We start from the raw sequence: 20,233 nt of genomic DNA on the forward strand, positions 1-20,233 counted from the left end.
ATCCGCATTTGGGCTGACGCACCTGAGAAGCCGAAGCCAGCCAAGGACACTGTCATGTGGCATGCAAGCAAATCCAGCATTTTCCCAGCAGAGGGCAGTGCTGCAGTCCCTGAAGTCACTACATGGCAGTATCTCATGAAAAGTTTTAAAACATTTATATAGTTCCCCTAAAAAATGTGATTCTCTTGGACCACGATCTTCCATCTTTGGCCTGTTCTCAGCCTTTGGTAGGTCCAGCCTAGGAGAGTGCTGAGCAGTAAGATTTCACTCAAACTGGCCTTGGTAACACAGGGCTTCAGCATTTAATCACACATTGAAGGCCTTCCTTCCTTCCTTCCTTGGTTGTCTTCATTCTCTTGACCCTTCCCCAAAGGCAGAAGCAAGGATGATATTTTGGTGCCTCTGTGGTCTCTGGAGTCAGTCCATCTCCAGCTATAACAAGCCACTCCCATCCCTCCCTTTCTGGAGCTGGGGATCAGCTGAGAGGAGAAACATCCTCGGTCCCTTCATGGGGAGAGATGGGGTCGGAAGGTACGTGGACGGATCATCATGGTGACTTTCTTCAGGGAGTAGTAATCAGAGTCTTTCCACGTGTACCACACAATGCCGTCTGGCCCCAGGATTTTGCGGTTTTTTGTGGAGTACCTGCCCCCCTGTGACAGAGAGAAGGAGAATGTGAGGTATAGGAGACACTCAGAAGTGGCAGACTAGTCATTTGAAACCAGAACCTCCAATGCACTGGGGAGTATATATCTTAGGGACCCCTGCTGCTTCAGCCATAAGGGAGTTGCTGCTCTTTACTAGTGCCGGGAGCGCATCCAGCACTATGCAAACACTCCCTGGTATCTGGAATCATCTCCCACTAGACACTGAAGGCCTGGAAATTGGCATTCAAGGCTGTAGAACCTGGATTGTTTTTCACTGGATGATAATTTATTGACAAGATCAGCAATGAAAACACTCAGGCATGAAATCTGCATGAACAGAATTCAACCAGGATTTCCCTCCCTTTCAGCGGGCACTGGCCCATCAACCCAAGAGAAAGGGTGAGGTTGCCTGGATGCAGAAGAAAGTTCTATTTTCTACTATGTCTGTAGGACAAAAAAAATTAGAATTAGCTTGAGTTGGCTTAAAGAAATATGTATTTGTGTTGTAGCAAGAAGCCCTGACTAGCAAGTAGAAGGAAGGCCTTAAAAAGAATGAATTATAAGGCCAAAAGAAATGACATAGGGAGGATGAATTGTTCAAAGACTAGCTGGTGAAATAAGGAGAAATGTCTAAAAAGAAGACCTCTGATGGATAGGGTGACTGCAGATGGTTTTCAATAAGACAAAGAGAATGTCTCTTCAAAGTCAGCATAGACCTTCTCACCCTACATACCAGTGGTATTTCCTATGTGAACCAAGCTATAAAGAAAGAGATGCGGGTCAGCCGAAAAGAGAGGCAGCGACAAGGAAAAAATACTTGGCAGAAAGAAGGTTGTAAATATTATCTGGATTTAGATGAACTGTCTCGGACTGTTTTTAGCTGAAGTCAGTAATTGGCAATGACATCATGTTTTTGTCAAAGGGTATAAAAAGTAAACTCTTCAAGGGTTCTTTCCTAATTTCTGCCTGACCACGTTGGAGCCAACCAACATGGGTTTAAGAACCGCTGGGTTTAGCCCGTTTCTAAGTATCTTGATCAAATGCTTATAAATGTTTTGTTACTTTTTGGATGTAGTAAATTGCTTATTAGTAAGGCTACGATTTTGTCACGGAGGTCACGGAATCGATGACTTCCAGAGATCTCCATGACGTCAGCCCTCGGTGGCTAAGAGCTGCAGGGCCCTCCCGCTGCCCGTCATGGCTCAGAACTCAGAAGGCCCAGTTGCCCGGCAGCTCCCAGCTGCCACAGGTAGTGGTGGGTGGGGGTGGGGTTAGAAACGGCAGCTCTCCATTTTGTCACACATATTTTTAGTAACAGTCATGGACAGCTCATGGGTTTCCATGAATTTTTCTTTATTGCCCATGACCTGTCCTTGACTTTTACTAAAAATATGTGTGACAAATCTTAGCCTTCCTTATTAGTTAGGCATGTTTAGAGCAATTGTACATGATACAATTGTAGCATTTGGCCTTGGGATTTAATAAAGGAATGTATGGTTAAATTTGTGTTTGGTGGTTTCTCATATTAATATTAATAACTTCAAATATTAATTCCAGCAATGTCTTTCAAGGAAATCAAGGTATCTCAAAGCAATGAGGTAGCGCCCTGTAGTGCTGTGGTTGGGCAGGCAAAGAGGAGCTGCTATTATATGTTGAACAACAGGGTCCATGCAGCCTCGCACATGATGTAGCAATGCCTATGTCCATATGTGGCCACCGTACCTTGTAGTACACTCCATTGAGGTTGGAGAAGAAGCACTGATGATACCACCAGCCTCCGTGGGAGATCTCGGCACAGATGTTCCCCGTGTCGGGCGTGCTGAAACTCCTCTTGTTGTGGTACCAGGCAAATGAATCCTCTACTGTCCCACTGAAGCCATCCACATGCAGGCGGTAATCATTTGCCTCATCCTCAATGCTGCAAACAAGAGGAAACAGGCTGGATTGTCTCCTGGGGGGTTCTGTGTCTCCTTTCCAAGCTGGGCATTGCAAGCGCATCCGTCTGCACCCAGTTATCTAGGCTGGGCATGCTTAGTGTAACCGCATCTTGCCAGTTCAGGGCCCAACCCCCTCTCTCCCCTGGGGAAGATGTGAGTCGGCCCTGGCTTAATTCAAGTCTGCTTCTCAGAGGCTTGAGGTGGGTGGCCTGAGAACCTAAAGCCATGATCAAGGACTAATGCCCCAGGCTGTTTTTGCTGTTCTTTAGGCAGTCCCTCTAATAATGTGGTTCTGCTTCTTTGTAGAGCTGACACCCTGTTCTTCTCTTGGACTGAGTTGGAATCTCTTGGATTATCTCCTTGGGACCGAGGGGATAGAGTGAGGAATCAGCTGCTCAGCAGACTGATTGGTCTTTTTCTAAGGGTTTTGTTTCTCCAGTTTACCACCAGTTCATTTTAAATATCTCAGCTTCTGGGCTTGTCTAGATGACGCTCCCTGAGAGCTCTGACATGCTTAAGCAGGGAACATTGTACATTAACTAGGAAAAACCCGCTTTGTGTAGAATTATAGAATTATTGTGTGGACTAACATGCCCTTAGCTAGATGAAACTAATAGGAACACCCACAGTTACATCACTGAGGATGGAAGTTTCTAAGGGCTTTGGATCTGGCCTGACACCCCTATCGGGTGACCAGGTGTCCAGTTTTGGACCAGAACAGAACATACCAAAAAGGTATCCTGGCGACTCTGGGGTTGGGAAGCAGCCAGCATGTCTGGCTCCTGGCCTTAGGGGTGGCCAGGGGGAGTTGCATACTGCCCTGCCCCCCCCCCCGCCCGCAGGCGCAGCTCCTATTGGCTGGATCAGGGCGGAACTAGCACGACTCGCGAGCAGTCAGCAGGTGGCTGTTAAGGGGTTGCGTGGCACATGCCTCTCCCACTGCTGCCTGGCCTCTTCTCCTTGTGCTCCTCGTGTGGCTGGGCTCGAGCTGCAGCCAACCATGGTCTGTCTGTCACCCCATTGCTGGCACCCAGGAGTTCCAGGTATGTGTATCCCCATCTCTGAGTGCTGGGAATGGGGCTGCACCCCCATCCCGTCACTGCATCCCTCCCCGTCCCACCCCCCACACCCCCATCCCTCTCACTGCATCCCTCCCCCATCCCATCCTGCCCCCCACACCCACCCATCCTCTACACCTCCCAGAGCCACCACCTCCATGTCCCTCACCCCCCACTTCCCTGCACCCCATTCACCTCCACACACTGCTGCACTCCCATTATGTCCTTATGCATTCCTGTGCCCCTCACATCCTCATGCACCTGTAGCCTTCTGCCTCTCCCACCCCGCATCCTCTCTCCTTCACTGCCCCCTCTCGCCCCCACCCTGCTCTCATCCTTGGCCTCTTTCCCTCCCCATCCTCTCTCCTCCATCCCCACCCGCCTCTTTTCCCCTCCAGCCCACCCTCCTCCCTTCCTGGCTGGGTGATTTAGGCAGCCCCTGGGAAAGTGTATGAAAAAGTGTCTCTGTGCAGGCAAGTGTGTGCATGCAGGCATTGTATGTGTGTAAGAGACTGTGTGTCTTTGTGTAGGGAGGTGAGTGTATTGCCGCATGTGTGTATACCTGTGTCAAGACAATTTGCAGCCTAACTCTTTGACTTTTATTCCTTTTGCTGGCTTGCGCACAAATAAAATGGATGACATAGAATATGTGTGTATTCATTTCACAAGGAGTTTTTAAAAGAGAAGTGAACTCTAAAAGCAGTGTATTCTTTCTGAAAAAGTGTCTTTGACTAGTAACTGCAGAAGAGCCGACATATCATACATTTCTCCGCACCTTTGTCTAGCGACATTACAATCTCTTCGTTGCAGATTCTCTGGTTTTATGTGTATGTCCAGCACCTACCACCTGATGTTAGTTGGGGTTTCTAGGCACTGAACAACAATTGTAATTTTAAATCATGTGGCAGTACATGTGTTAGTGCATGCTAGACGTGTACACATGGATACACGTGTGTATCTGCATGCTAGATGTGGGAGTCAGTTTCTACAGATTTATTGATATAGGTATATGGAGAGGTGCATTTCTGTGGTTGTGCTCTCTGGATTTGTATTTGGGCTTCAGAAGTGGGTCTTTAATGGACTCCTTGCGGCTGGGATAGCGTACGGTCCTAATTCCACACATAAAATTACAGTAACTTTAGTGAACAAAAAACATGGAGCGGGTCACGAAAAATGGAAAGAGGGGAGGGAAAGAATCATGAAAACCTTTTTGAAATTTCATTTTTTTAAAATTACCCTTTTTGACTATTTTGCTGCCAGCTCGAGTGTCCTGTAACAAATAAAACCTGAACTTAGCATGATACAGCTGTCAAAACAAGATCTATGCCTGTTTCGGCCTTGCAGTGAAAATGAGCACGTGAGAGGGTGGGAGAGAGCAAGTGACAGAGGGAGGGGGGATGGAGTGAGCTGGGGGCAGGGCCTTGGGAAGGGGGGCAGTGGGCAGGGCAGTGGGCGGGGCAAGGGTGTTCGGTTTTCTGGAATTAGAAAGTAGGCAACCCTACCCACTAAGGTCAAATGGAGTCTTTCCAATGACTGCAATAGACTTTGGATCAGCTCCATGCCCCAGGGATTGGTGGACCTGCTGACCAAAAGCATGAGCTGCCTTGGCTTCAGGGCATAAATTAACCCCCAGGGTAATGTCTGCATGGCACTCAGGAGGTGTGATTTCCAGCTTCAGCAGGCATGCACGCACTACCTCTGCTTGAGCTAGTATCTATCACAGTGCAGCCATGGCGAGTGGAGCTAGCTACCCGAATACAAGCCTATCGGCCATCCTAGACATGCACTCAGGCAGCTGGCCCTCCTGCAGCCACCCTGCGATTTTCAGGTGCTAGCCCAAGCAGAGTAGCCATGTATGTCTGCGAATCACACCTCCCCACTGCAATAGAGGCGTCCCCTGGCGAGGGTCAGGTAGAAACTTCCCCTCTGAGCCGATTATTCCATACTTGTCCACTAGGCAGATTCTTGCCCCTTCCTGGAATGCCTCTGGGGCTGGTCACTATTGGAAACAGGACACCAGCATGGATGGCCCCGGTCTGATCCACTATGGCAACTGCTGTGTTTCTACAGGATGTTCCTAAGCCAAACAACACACACCTGAACAGGAAGTGAGGCCTTACCCTCCATGGCACTTGTTAAAGGAATCAAGCAAATGACCAGGAACTAACCATAACTTAGGGCCAATCCCACAAGCCTTCTGGGCCCCAAACTTGTACCAATTCCAGTGGGATTTCCATGCGCTAAGGCCTTGTAGAAGATGGCCCTCTGCCTGCAGCAGGAACCCAGGGAAGGGCACCATGCCCTCCTACCTGAAGATCTGGTAGAAGGCGTGCTTGTGCTTGTTGTTCCAGTCTTCCAAATCAATGCGGAGCGAGTAGTCCCCTTGGTTCGTCACCTTGTGAATGTTCTCGTTACCCAGCCAGAACTCACTGTTTAAATCCCCAAAGCCGTCTTTGTACTCGTTCCACGTCTGGGTGAAGTTGACCGAGCCATCCTGCCGCCGCTGGATGACAGTCCAACCTCCACCTGCCAAGGATAGAGAGGTAACGCTGATTTAAGTCTCCGAGTAGCGTCATTAGTGAGGAACCCAGCATCATCCTGAGCCAGAACCTTGACTCAGCTCCACCTTATACTGATATTGGCTGACTGGCCTGCTTGCAGAGATGTCTTCAACTAACTTTTCCCATCTTCATCTCTTGCTGTGACGTTATTGATATAAACTGGGACCATATAGAACATAGGTTGCAACCAAGGTCCTGTACTGGCACCAAATCCTAGTGTCTAAGACCAGGTTACGGATTACTGGTTATGATTATGCTGTCTGTATGTCTGGATCATTTTGGTAGTTGAAGTTATGAATATTGGCTGTATGCTGTCTGTATTTCAAACTTGTGTTGTGTTACTGGGAAAGATCCCAGACAAGTTGGTGTCAGCTCTCTTTAGCCTGCTTGATGGCCCATTAAGGACCATCACCTAGACAATTGTCCCATGGAGAGAAGGCAGTTATGCCCTGTGACTCAGCAGGGTGTGCAGAAACTGGCCCATGTGACTGCAAACTCCATTTTGCTGTCACTTTCCACAGCAGGAACAAAGGAGTGTTCTTACACCTGGAAAAGCCTATATAAGGCGGAGGCCTCATCTCCATTTGGTCTTCAATCCTGCTTCTTACCTCTGGAGGGACTTTGCTACAAACAGAAGCTCTGCACAAAGAACTGAATGACCCATCCCAGCTGGGGATGTTCTCCAGAGACTTGATTTGAACCTGCAGTTTACTCCATCACTGCTACAAGCCTGAACTAAGAACTCTGCCATCACTGTATGTAATTGATTCCATTTAACCAATTCTAGCTCTCATCTCTATCTTTTTCCTTTTATGAATAAACCTTTAGATTTTAGATTCTAAAGGATTGGCAACAGCGTGATTTGTGGGTAAGATCTGATGTGTATATTGACCTGGGTCTGGGGCTTGGTCCTTTGGGATCGAGAGAACCTTTTTCTTTTACTGGGGTGTTGGTTTTGGAGTGTCTAAGGAAATTGCTTGTGTGACTTGTGGTTAGCCAGTGGGGTGAAACCAAAGTCCTCTCTGTCTGGCTGGTTTGGTTTGCCTTAGAGGTGGAAAAACCCCAGCCTTGGGTTGTGACTGCCCTGTTTGAGCAATTGGTCCTGAATTGGCACTCTCAGATGGGTCCCGCTAGAACTGTATCGTCACAGTGGCGTAGTCGGCAGCATCCACAGAACCAGGTCAATTAAGCTTTGGGTCAGTGTCACGGAGTGTGGGGGAGTCCGGCCCTGCACCCCTCTTCCTGGGACCCACAGTGACTCTTAGCCAGCCAGTAAAACAGAAGGTTTATTGGACAACAGAAACACAGGTTACAGCAGGGCTTGCAGGCACAGTCAGGACCCCTCCACCGAGTCCTTCTGGGCTTTCAGGGTGCTTGGATCCTAGCTAGGATACCCTGAATTCCGCCCATCCAGCCCCAAGCCCAAACTCCAACTGCTTCCCTCCTGCCACTCCCTTCCTTTGTCCCCTTCCCGGGCAAAGGTGTTGACCTTTCCCCTCCCTTACCTAGCTCAGGTTACAGGCTCTGGCATCGTCCATCCCCTAAAGTCCTCCCCTGCTCTCCCATCCCCCACACAGACAGTCCCTACTGCATCACATCTCTCCCCCCTTCGAGACTGAACTGAGCGGGGTCACTCTGCCCAGTGACCTGGGGAAGTTCAGGGCCCCCTCTCCGGGACAACGCATCCGCTGTCAGGTTGGCACTTCCCTTCACATGGACCACGTCCATGTCTTAGTCCTGCAGGAGCAGGCTCCACCTCAGGAGCTTGGCGTTGGCTCCTTTCATCTGGTGCAGCCAGGTCAGGGGAGAGTGGTCGGTGTACACGGTGAAGTGTCGCCCAAAGAGATATGGCTCTAGCTTCTTAAGGGCCCACACCATGGCCAGGCATTCCTTCTCGATGGCCGCATAGCTTTGTTCCCGGGGTAGCAGCTTCTTACTCAGGTACACGATGGGGTGTCTCTCCCCCTTTTCATCCTCTTGCATTAACACCGCCCCCAGTCCCGTGTCTGAGGCATCGGTGAACACCATAAAGGGTTTGTCAAAATCTGGGTTTGCCAGAACTGGGCCACTAACCAGAGCCTCCTTCAGCGCCCGGAAAGCCTCCTGGCACTGCTCAGTCCAGATCACCTTGTCTGGCTTCCCCTTTTTGCACAGTTCAATGATGGGGCCGGCTATGGCACTAAAGTGGGGCACGAACCTTCGATAGTACCCTGCCATCCCAATAAAGGCCTGGACCTGCTTTTTGGTTTGGGGGGCAGGCCAGTCTCTGATTACCTCCACCTTGGCTGGTTCCGGATTCAGGCAGTCGCTCCCCACCCGATGGCCCAGGTAAGATACTTCAGCCATCCCCACCTTGCACTTCTCAGCCTTTACTGTTAACCCAGCCTTTCGGAGTCGGTCCAGGACTTGTTTAACCTGGGACATGTGGTCCTCCCAGGTCTGGCTGAAGACGCAGATGTCGTCAATATACGCCACGGCAAAACTCTCCATCCCCCTCAGTAGCTGATCCACCAGGCGCTGGAAGGTGGCCGGTGCTCCCTTGAGGCCGAACGGCAGGGTCAGAAACTCATAGAGCCCCAGAGGGGTGATAAAGGCCGATTTCAGCCTGGCATCTGCGTCCAGTGGCACTTGCCAGTAGCCTTTGGTAAGATCCATGGTGGTGAGGTACCGAGCACCTCCCAGCTTGTCTAGGAGCTCGTCAGGCCTGGGCATAGGGTAGGCATCAGATACGGTGATGGCATTGAGCTTTCGATAGTCCACACAGAACCGGATTGACCCATCCTTCTTGGGAACCAGCACCACTGGCGAGGCCCAAGGGCTGGAAGACGGCTGGATCACCCCCAAAGCCAGCATGTCCCTGACCTCTCTTTCAAGATCCTGGGCAGTTTTCCCAGTGACCCGAAAAGGGGAGCATCTTATAGGGGGATGTGACCCGGTCTCCACCCGGTGGACAGTCAAATTAGTGCATCCAGGCTGGTTGGAAAACAGCTGTCGGTACAGATGCAGCACCCCCCTGATCTCAGCGTGCTGGCCCGGGGTCAGCTGATCAGAGAGGGGAATCGCCTCCAGGGGGGAACCCGCTTTGGTCCCAGGGAATAGATCTACTAAGGGGTCATCTCCCTGCCCCTCCCAATGTCCACACACGGCCAACACCACATTCCCCCTGTCATAGTATGGTTTCATCATGTTCACATGGTACACCCGACGGTGATGTGCCCGGTTTGACAGCTCCACCACATAGTTTACCTCATTCAGTTGCTTGATAACCTTGAAGGGCCCTTCCCAGGCGGCCTGGAGTTTGTTTCTCCTCACGGGGATGAGAACCATCACCTGATCTCCGGTGGCGAAGGCACGGGCCCGTGCCGTGCGGTCATACCAGACCTTCTGCCTCCTCTGGGCTCGGGCCAGATTCTCCCTGGCCAGGCCCATGAGCTCGGCCAGTCTTTCCCGGAAGGTCAGGACATACTCCACCACTGACTCTCCCTCGGGAGAGGCCTTCCCCTCCCATTCGTCCCTCATCAGGTCTAGGGGCCCCCTTACCCGCCTTCCATACAACAGTTCGAAAGGTGAAAACCCAGTAGATTCCTGGGGCACCTCCCTGTACGCGAACAGCAGGTGAGGTAAGTACTTGTCCCAGTCCTGCGGGTGCTGGTTCATAAATGTTTTTAGCATCATCTTCAGCGTCCCGTTGAACCTTTCTACCAGCCCGTTGGACTGGGGGTGATACGCTGAGGCCCAGTTGTGCTGGACCCCACATTTCTGCCATAAGGACCAGAGCAGGGCCGACATGAAGTTGGACCCCTGGTCCGTTAAGACCTCCTTGGGGAACCCCACCCGGCTGAAAATTGTCAGCAGCGCATCTGCCACTGTGTCTGCTTCGATAGAGGACAAGGCCACCGCCTCGGGGTAGCGAGTGGCAAAATCCACCACCACCAGGATGTATTTCTTCCCTGACCGGGTCATCTTGCTGAGGGGTCCCACTATGTCCATGGCCACCTTCTGGAAAGGTTCTTCTATGATGGGTAAAGGCCTCAAAGCCGCTTTCCCCTTGTCCCGGGCCTTCCCCACCCTCTGGCAGGGGTCACAGGATTGACAGTACTGTCGGACATGGGTAAAGACCCCAGGCCAGTAAAAGTTCCGTAGCAGCCTCTGCCTGGTGCGTCGGATTCCCTGGTGCCCCGCGAGAGGGATGTCATGGGCCAGGTACAGCATCTTGTGACGAAACTTCTGGAGAACCACCAGCTGCCTCCTGATCCCCCATGACTCTACTTCCCCTGGGGGAGCCCATTCTCGATACAGGAACCCTTTCTCCCACAGGAACCTCTCCTTGCAACCTCTCCTCATGGTCTGTACCGCACTAAGGTCAGCCCAGTCCCGGTGCTTCCGCAAGGAGGGATCTTTCTGCAACTCGGCCTGGAACTCAGCAGCTGGGACAGGGATGGGGACCGGCTCTTTCTTGCTGGCTGGGTCTGAGGCCGCAGCCTCTCTGCACCGTGCCCCTGGGCATTCCCCGCTCCCTGGGTTAGGGTCCTGCACCTCGGGTTGAGTACCTTCCCCATTGTCAGGGTGCAGTGCCCTTTGCTGACTCTGACTACGAGTCACAACCAGGGCACTCTGGGTGTTACTAGGCGAGTCCTCGAGGTCCCCTCCCATTAACACGTCAGTGGGCAAATATCGGTGTACCCCCACATCCTTGGGGCCCTCCTTGGCCCCCCATTTCAGGTGTACCCTTGCCACGGGCACCTTGAATGGGGTCCCGCCCACGCCCATCAGGGTCAGGTAGGTGTCAGGCACCATCCGATCTGAGGCCACTACCTCGGTTCGGGCCAGCGTCACTTCTGCGCCCGTGTCCCAGTACCCAGTGACCTTCCTCCCATCTACCTCCAGGGAAACAATGCACTCCTTCCGGAGGGGCAGCCCCGCGCCCACCCGGTAAACCAAAAACCCGGAGCCTGGAGCATCCACAGGTGGTACGTTGCCAGCCCCCCTTTCCTGGGAATGTAGCCCCTCCTCCAATTGGGTTTTTACCCAGTCCACCCTCTGTGGGTTGGGTCTGCTTGGTCTGTCCCTGAGCTTGGGGCACTGGGCCCGTATGTGACCTCGTTAGCCACAGCGATAGCAGCCCATGTCTCGTGGGTCCCCTTGAGTGGGTCGGAGGGACCTGCCGCTGGCTGTTCCCCTTTTGGGGGGGTTCTCCATAGGACCCCGCTGGGAGGTCCCATGATGACTCTCTCTCTGCGTTGAGGCAGGCTTGCTCCTTCGAGACTCCTCCCTGCCATCCCCTGCCCGACTGTCCACAAATTGGTCGGCTAGCTGGCCTGCGTGCTGTGGGTTCTCCGGCTTCTGGTCCATCAACCACAGCCTCAAGTCGGACGGGCACTGCTCGTACAGGTGCTCCAGTATGAATAGGTCAAGCAGATCCTCTTTAGTTTGGGCCCCAGCTGTCCACTTGCGGGCATACCCCTGCGCCCGGTTGACCAGTTGTAGGTATGTGACCTCACGGGTTTTACGCTGGCTTGGGAACTTTTTCCGGTACATCTCAGGAGTCAGCCCAAACTCGCGGAGCAGGGCCTGTTTGAACAGTTCGTAGTCCCCTGCCTCCACCCCTTTCAGTCGGCTGTACACCTCCACGGCTGTGGAGTCCAGTAAGGGGGTGAGAACTGCAATCCTGTCTGCAGGGTCAACACGGTGCAGCTCGCAGGCATTCTCAAAGGCCGTCAGGAAGGTATCTATGTCCTCCCCCTCCTTACGCCGGGGCAGCAAGTGCTTATCAAAGCTCTTTGTAGGCTTGGGTCCCCCCTCACTCACCGCAGCCAGGGCCCCACTGCTCGCCAGCCGGGCCAGCTCCAGCTCATGTTTACGCTGGTTCTCCTCATGTTTACGCTGGTTCTCCTCATGTTCACGCTGTTTCGCTTTCTCCTCCAGCTCTTTCCTCTTTAACTCGAGCTCCTCCCGTCTCAGCTCCCTTTCATATTCCAGCCGCGTCCGCTCCACGGATGCCGAGCGTTGCCGGGAGGATCCCCTGCTGGGGGGTGAGCTTCGCCGTGAGGCTCCCCTGCTGGCCGGGGGTGTCACGGTGCCCTCGGTATACACTGGGCTCCTCCCCGCCCTTCCCCTAGGCCTAGGAAGGGGGGGTCTCGGGAAGCCCTCGTCCGCCGGCTGACCACTCCCAGCGGGGACAGACACTGGTGCCTGCGCTGCATCTGCCCGGCTGCTTCCCTCAGAGACAGGGCTCCGTTCATTCATGCGGTCTCCCTGCTCCAGCTGGGCAATCAGCTGGTCCTTCCTGAGCCTCCCTGGGTGCAGCCCCCTCTGCTTGCACAGCTCCAGCAGGTCACACTTGCGCCGCTTGGCATACATCTTCCTGCTGGGCGCTCACAGGCCGGGGTGCTCGCCGCTCCCCACGGTTTTCAGGGGGACCCCTAGTGCACCAGCCCTTCTTGAGGTCACCACCTCTCTTCCAGGGTCAAGCTGCAGACTCCTCCGCCCCTGGGACCGCTCGCTGAAATCCCCCGGGGGACCCTGTTACTGCAAAGTCCTTCTCACTGGGCACACACTCCCAGGGGTTAATCACCCCTTCGTTTTACTGCTCCCCAGTCACTTACTGCAGGAAGCGCCGTCCACGGGGTGCAGTATATCCCACCGCTACCACCAGTTGTCACGGAGTGTGGGGGAGTCCGGCCCTGCACCCCTCTTCCTGGGACCCACAGTGACTCTCGGCCAGCCAGTAAAACAGAAGGTTTATTGGACAACAGGAACGCCGGTTACAGCAGGGCTTGCAGGCACAGTCAGGACCCCTCCATTGAGTCCTTCTGGGTTTTCAGGGTGCTTGGATCCTAGCTAGGATACCCTGAATTCCGCCCATCCAGCCCCAAGCCCAAACTCAAACTGCTTCCCTCCTGCCAATCCCTTCCTTTGTTCCCCTTCCCGGGCAAAGGTGTTGACCTTTCCCCTCCCTTACCTAGCTCAGGTTACAGGCTCTGGCATTGTCCATCCCCTAAAGTCCTCCCCTGCTCTCCCACTCCCCACACAGACAGTACCTACTGCATCACAGTCAGAACCCCACGCTATCCAAATTTGAAATTTGGGATTGAGAGTTTGGTTGGTTAAAAATCAGTGACCATGAGCCAGAAAGCATCAGCAAATGCAATGAAACTGCAAGCCCTGATGGACAACCTGCAGTTTGAATATGAGCAAAAACTGGCAGAAATTCGAATGAAAGAGAAGCAAGCCTTGGCCCAGCTGGAGGAAGAGGCAGCTGAACGAGAGAAAGAAGCTAATGAGAGAGAAGAAAAAGCTCGTAAGGGGCGTCTGGAACTGCTGGCTGCTGAGGAGAAAGCTCGACAAAGGCAACAGGAGTGGGAACAAGAGACTCAGAAGATGCAACAAGAAACTGCCAGACTTCAGCTCCAAGTCAAAGAAGCAAGGGAAGAACAGCAAAAACTGTATCCTCTTAAAAATCCAGTTTATAACAATGTTGGTATGTTGTATAACTCTGAGCAGTTGTTGGGGTGTAACCAAATGTACCCCAACACTGCCACCTTTTATGTCAATGCTGTTACTGTGGGTTCAGTAGAAGGTGGCTCCATAAATTGTGCCAGTGCTATGTACGAGAGTGGTAATGAAAAATTCATAGAGAGTGTAGAAGTCAATGGTAAAAGCTGTTTACGGCAAATGATGGCATCTAACATCACTCTTGTTAAAGCAGATCTGGTCAAAGAGGAAGATTATTTACCAAATCAGAGTGTGAATGTTGTGATCCTCTATGAGTTTACTGTCCGCGTGCCTTTAGCCAGAATCCACCTCGAATGGAATGGGGCTAAGCATGAAATTATAGCTGGGGTAAGGAAGTTATTGCCTAAAGATCTTTTAATTGGGGAAAATGTTAGAGCTTTGTTCAGTTCAGGTAGCCAGTCACAGGACAGGAATGATCTTACGCCTGTGTCTATTGTGAGCAATGGTTTGCCTGAGGAGGGTTGCTCCAAAGGGTTGTCTGTGCAAGAAAGCAGTGTGTCTGTGAATGGAGTTTCTAAATGTCTGTCTAATGTCTCAGAAGTGAATCTGGAGTTAGATCAAGAGCAAAAAGATCTCATTGGGGAGGAAAATGTTTCTCAGGAGCAGATTCAAGTAGATGGTAAGGTGGAAGCCCTAACTGAGGAAGGAAAGGGTAGATTTGTGATGGGTGATGGATTGGTGGCTAGTACAGCTTGTAATAGTAAACCTGAAATGGGTAACTGTGATTTGCTGGAAGTAGCTCAGTGTAGTGAAAAAAGCAGCAGCTTATCTGTTGGGAGTGGCAATGTGCCTGGTAGGGAAAGTTTGGATGAGCCTAGGCAGCATTGTGAGCTGATGGCTTTGTCTAGTCAGCAGTTTGGGAAGACAGGGATAGTGGAAAATGAGTGTCCCTATCTCTTACCTGTTTCCTGTGTGGAGAAGTGTAACAGTGAAGGCTACCTCAGTCTCCAAGCAGTTGTCTATAAACAGCCTGGTGTGCTGGGACAAGGGAAAGGAAATCCCAAGCTGTGTGTCTGGTTAAGGAGAATGTGTCTCCGGCTCTTCTGTGTCTGTGCAGCAGACAGAAGGTGCCTTTCAGCCTGTGATGGTTGAGGGTGATTCAGTTGTCTCAGAGTTGGTTGTAAATACAGCTAAAGCCCAGGAGGAGAATGGTCCTAAGTTTGTGTCTGCTGGGGAGAGTGGCGCTGTAACTAGGGTGCATCCAGTTAGTGTCATAGCAAAATCCCAGAGACCAGACAATTCTGGTGCTTGTAATTTGCCAGTTGCTAATGTGTGATTGGAAAAGAGTGTAGCAGCTCTGTCTAATCAGGGTGATACCCTAGCCAGGGCACAAGGAGAGCAAAAAGGTGATTTAATTGTGTTACCCAGTGACAGTTTAACAACTTGTAAAAAGGAGGAAAAGATTCCTAAACTTGTGGGTGTTAAGCTTGACAACGTGCAGGTTGCCAGTGACTATGAGGAAAGTTGCAGAGGGAAGGAGAAAACCTCTAAACTTTTATCTAGTAAGTCTATAAGTTTGCCTAAAAAGGAAGTGGGTAGAAATCTGCCTGATGGGCCAAAGGTGATCATGGATGTAAGGAAGACCCAGAAAAAGTCTGTGCTTGCTCAGGAAAGTGTTCCTTTAGAGCAAGCCCTAGGTAAAGAGGATAAGAGCAGAATATCTGTAAGGGGTGAATTGTTGCTTAGAGAAGCTGCTAAGGAAAGAAATCCTCATGGTAGCCTGTGCAAGCAGTTTGCTGTAACTGAAGGGTGTAAAAGTAATTTAATCAATGAAGTTTCAGTTCCTAATAGCCAGAAATTTTCTATTGTGAATGGATCCACTGACTTTCCTTTTGAAAGATCCAGTGGGGGCAGCTTTAAAAAGGTCTCAGATAGAGTAAAAGCTGTTAAGGAATTTAAACAGCCCTATAACCCCGTGGCTGTGTGTGGCCAGCTTGTTGGGAAGACAATAATGTTGGGACAGGAATGTCTCCATGCTAATTCTATGAATGAGCAGTCTGTGCTTCAGGATCTAAGGACAGATTTGGTTGATGGTATTTCAGAGCTAAAGGGTTTTATGGCTAAATGCTTGAGGATGCAGGGGAGCGCAAACAAACTCTCACCCTCAAACCCTTTGGATTTGTGTGGTATCTCTGTAAGACAGAGTCCAGCCTTGGAATTGGTAGCAGCTAAGAAATTAAAAGCTAGTGTTTATGTTGATGCAAATTACCTGACTGGCAGGGAGAAGGAAGACTTGCTAATAGCTGTTAGCAAAGAGAGCCCACCCCATCAGCCAGTTAATTTGGTTAAGCAAGAGGAATCAGGGTTTAATCCTGCAGGGCAAGGAGAAAAGAGAAAACTAAATTTTGCAAAGGAAAGCCAAATGTTAACCCTAAAATCCTCAAACTCTAATGGTATTAATCCAAAGGTGTGGCATAACAAACATGATTGTAATAAATTTGTGGTTATTGCTAATGGTGATTTTTGTAAGTAATGTGTTGCTGTTATCAAGAATTGTAAGAATGTACAATGTGTCTGGGATCTTTCCCAGTAACACAACACACGTTTGAAATACAGACAGCATACAGCCAATATTCATAACTTCAACTACAAAATGATACAGACATACAGACAGCATAATCATAACCAGTAATCCGTAACCTGGTCTTGGACACCTTATATGACCCCCTTTACCTAGGATTTGGTGCCACTACAGGACCTTGGTTGCAACCCATGTTCTATATGGTCTCAGTTTATATCAATAACGTCACACCCCCAACGCAAAATTGATGCAGGAAGGGATGACACAGACATCACTGACTGCATCCCAAAAGCTCCCCATCCCTGGGTCTGTCTCACTACAGCTAGTGTTGGGTTAGAAGCCATAACAGTGTATAACAGAAATGGTTTATCAAAGTCATGTTCAATAACATGATTGAATCTTTTTACAAACTTAAGGTAAAACTTAGTTTGAACAACAGTGGATTGGATCTGCTCTTGCAGCAGGATTCCTGTATCTTTCATATGATTTTCCCAAGAGCTAAAGAAACTAGCTCTTTTATCTATACAAGCTCTGGCAAATGTTTGGAACCCAATTAACATCAAATCAACATAGATATTAATGCTGTTTACAGTAGAGGAATCTTGGCATTTAGCCATGCAATCAATATGGTAGTGTGCCTCAGTTTCCCCTTTCCTAGTGCACATCAGGTCTGGAATGTCTTTTCCCCTGTGAAAAGTTTCAATACTGTTTACAGGCATTAACTGTGAAACATTAGTATAGCAAGACCTTTTAACATAAAGTGTGTTCTCATGTACTGCTTTCAACACGTTCAAGGGACTTTCCAAAGGATTGGGCACATTGTACATTCTTACAATTCTTGGTAATAGCAACACATTAGTTACAAAAATCACCATTAGCAATAACAACAAATTCATTGCAAGTATCCATCTTTAATCATGTTTGTCATGCCACACCCTTGAATTAATACCAATGGAGTTTGGGAATTTTAGGGTTAACTTTTGGCTTCCCTTTGCAAAATTCAGTTTTCTCTTTTCTCCTTATCCTGCAGGATCAAACCTGATTCCTCTTGCTTAACCACATTCACTGGCTGATGGGGTGGGCTCCCTGTGCTAACAGCTATTAGCAAGTCTTTTTTCTCCCTGCCAGCCAGGTAATTTGCATTAACACAAACACCAGCTTTCAATTTCTTAGCTGCTACCAATTCCAAGGCTGGACTCTGTCTTACAGAGATACCACACAAATCCAAAGGATCTGAGAGTGAGAGTTTACTTGCTCTCCCCTGCATCCTCAAGCCTTTATCCATAAAACTATTCTGCTTTGAAACATCAGTAACTCAATCTGTTCTCAGATCCTGAAGCACAGGCTGCTCATTACAGAATTAGCATGGAGACATTCCTGTTCCAACACCATTGTCTTTCCAACAAGCTGTCCAAACCCAGGCACTTGGTCATAGGGCTGTTTAAATTCCTTAACAACTTTTACTCCATCTGAGACCGTCTCAAAGCTATCCACACTGGATTTTTCAAAAGGAAAGTCAGAGGATCCATTCAAATCACTTTCACACCCTTCAGTTGCAGTAAACTGCTTGCACAGGTTACCAGGAGGGTTCCTTTCCTTATGAGCTTTTCTAAGCAGCAATTCCCCCTCTCAGAAATTCTGCCCTTACCCTCTTCACCTAGGGCTTGCTCTAAAGGAACACTTCTCTGAGCCCCCACAGACTCTTTCTGGGTTTCACTTACATCCAGAATCACCTCTGGCCCATCAGGCAGATTCCTACACAATCCCCTTTCAGGCAAACCTATAGACTTTCCAGCTAACAGGCTGGAAGCCTTCTCCTTCCCTTGGCCATGAACAGGTTCAGGAATCTTTTCCTTCTTGCTACACGTTGTCAAACTGTCAGTAGGTAACACAATTAAATCACCTTTTTGCTCTCCTTGTGCCCTGGCTAGGGTATCACCCTGATTAGACAGAGTTGCTACACTCTTTTCCAACCACACATTAGCAACTGGCAAATTACAAGCACCAGAATTGTCTGGTCTCTGGGATTCTGCTATGACACTAACTGGATGCACCCTAGTTACAGTACCATTCTCCCCAGCAGACACAAACTTAGGACCATTCCCTTCCTGGGCTTTAGCTGTATTTACAACCAACTCTGAGACAACTGAATCACCCTCAACCATCACAGGCTGAAAGGCACCTTCTGTCTGCTGCACAGACACAGAAGAGCCGGAGACACATTCTCCTTAACCAGACACACAGCTTGGGATTTCCTTTCCCTTGTCCCAGCACACAGGGCTGTTCACAGACAACTGCTTGGAGACCAGGGTAGCTTCCTCCATAGGCAAGTCAATACCCCTGACAGACACAGGCACATTTCCTTCACTGTCACACTTCTCCACACAGGAAACAGGTAAGGGATAGGGACACTCATCTTCCACTATCCTTGTCTTCCCAAACTGCTGACTAGACAAAGCCATCAGCTCACAAGGCTGCCTAGGCTCATCCAGACTTTCCCTACCAGGCACATTGCCACTCCCAACAGATAAGCTGCTGCTTTTTTCACTACACTGAGCAACTTCCAGCAAATCACAGTTACCCATTTCAGGTTCACTTTTACAAGCTGTACTAGCCACCAATTCATCACCCATCACAAATCTACCCTTTCCTTCCTCGGTTACAGCTTCCACCCGACCATTTACTTGAATCTGCTCCTGAGAAACATTTTCCTCCCCAGTGAGATCTTTTTGCTTTTGATCTAACTCCAGATTCATTTCTGAGACATCAGACAGATATTCAGAAACTCCATTCACAGACATACTGCTTTCTTGAACAGACAAACAGCTATTACCCACAAGGTTAGACTCCCCCTCTCCCTGGCCATAGCAAAACTGGTTAGACACAGAAAACTGCCCAGAGTAATACCACATATCAACATAGTTATAAACTGGATAGTCAAGAGGATACAGATTCTGCTGTTCTTCCCTTGCTTTTTTGACTTGGAGCCGAAGTCTAGCAGTTTCTTGTCGCATTTGTTGAATTTTCTCCTCAGCAGCCAGTAGCTCTAGACGCCCCTTACGAGCTTTTTCTTCTCTCTCCTCAGCCTCCTTCTTTCTTTCAGCAGCCTCTTTCTCCAGCTGGGCCAAGGCTTCCTTCTCTTTCATTCGAATTTCTGCTAGTTTTTGCTCATGTTTAAACTGCAGGCTGTCCATCAGGGCTTGCAGTTTCGTTGCTTTTGCTGATGCTTTCTGGCTCATGGTCACTGATTTTTAACCAACCAAACTCTCAATCCCAAATTTCAAATTTGGATGGTGTGGGGTTCTGACCCAAAGCTTAATTGACCTGGTTCTGTGGATCCTGCCGACTACATCACTGTGACGTTGCGGTTCTGGCAGGACACAAATGAGAGTGCCAATTCAGGACCAATTGCTCAAACAGGGCAGTCACAGCCCAAGGCTGGGGTTTTTCCACCTCTAAGGCAAACCAAACCAGCCAGACAGAGAGGACTTTGGTTTCACCCCACTGGCTAACCACAAGTCACACAAGCAATTTCCTTAGACACTCCAGTCTCCCAGTATCACCACCAGTGCCACCCGTCCTGGGATGAATGGTTATGAAAACCAACACCTCAGTAAAAGAAAAATGTTCTCTCGATCCCAAAGGACCAAGCCCCAGACCCAGGTCAATATACACATCAGATCTTACCCACAAATCACGCTGTTGCCAGTCCTTTAGAATCTAAAATCTAAAGGGTTTATTCATAAAAGGAAAAAGATAGAGATGAGAGCTAGAATTGGTTAAATGGAATCAATTACATACAGTGATGGCAAAGCTCTTAGTTCAGGCTTGTAGCAGTGATGGAGTAAACTGCAGGATCAAATCAAGTCTCTGGAGAACATCCCCAGCTGGGATGGGTCATTCAGTCCTTTGTGCAGAGCTTCTGTTTGTAGCAAAGTCCCTCAAGAGGTAAGAAGCAGGATTGAAGACCAAATGGAGATGAGGCCTCCGCCTT

The 20,233-nt window shown here is 49.8% G+C and overlaps 1 protein-coding gene across 1 annotated transcript in view; it reads right to left on the reverse strand.

Annotated features, from left to right (window-relative positions):
- Positions 1-506: 506 nt before the first annotated feature.
- Positions 507-20,233, reverse strand: part of LOC115647667 (angiopoietin-related protein 7-like) — a 52,445-nt gene continuing 32,718 nt past the window's right edge. Inside the window, exons 4-6 of the mRNA XM_030554361.1 lie at positions 5,952-6,168; positions 2,370-2,565; positions 507-653 (exon numbers count right to left, since the gene is read on the reverse strand). Of these exons, the coding sequence (XP_030410221.1) occupies positions 507-653; positions 2,370-2,565; positions 5,952-6,168 (560 nt within the window). The remainder of the gene's footprint in view (positions 654-2,369; positions 2,566-5,951; positions 6,169-20,233) is intronic.

The sequence above is a fragment of the Gopherus evgoodei genome, chromosome 3 (assembly GCF_007399415.2).
Source record: "Gopherus evgoodei ecotype Sinaloan lineage chromosome 3, rGopEvg1_v1.p, whole genome shotgun sequence".
NCBI lineage: Eukaryota > Metazoa > Chordata > Testudines > Testudinidae > Gopherus > Gopherus evgoodei.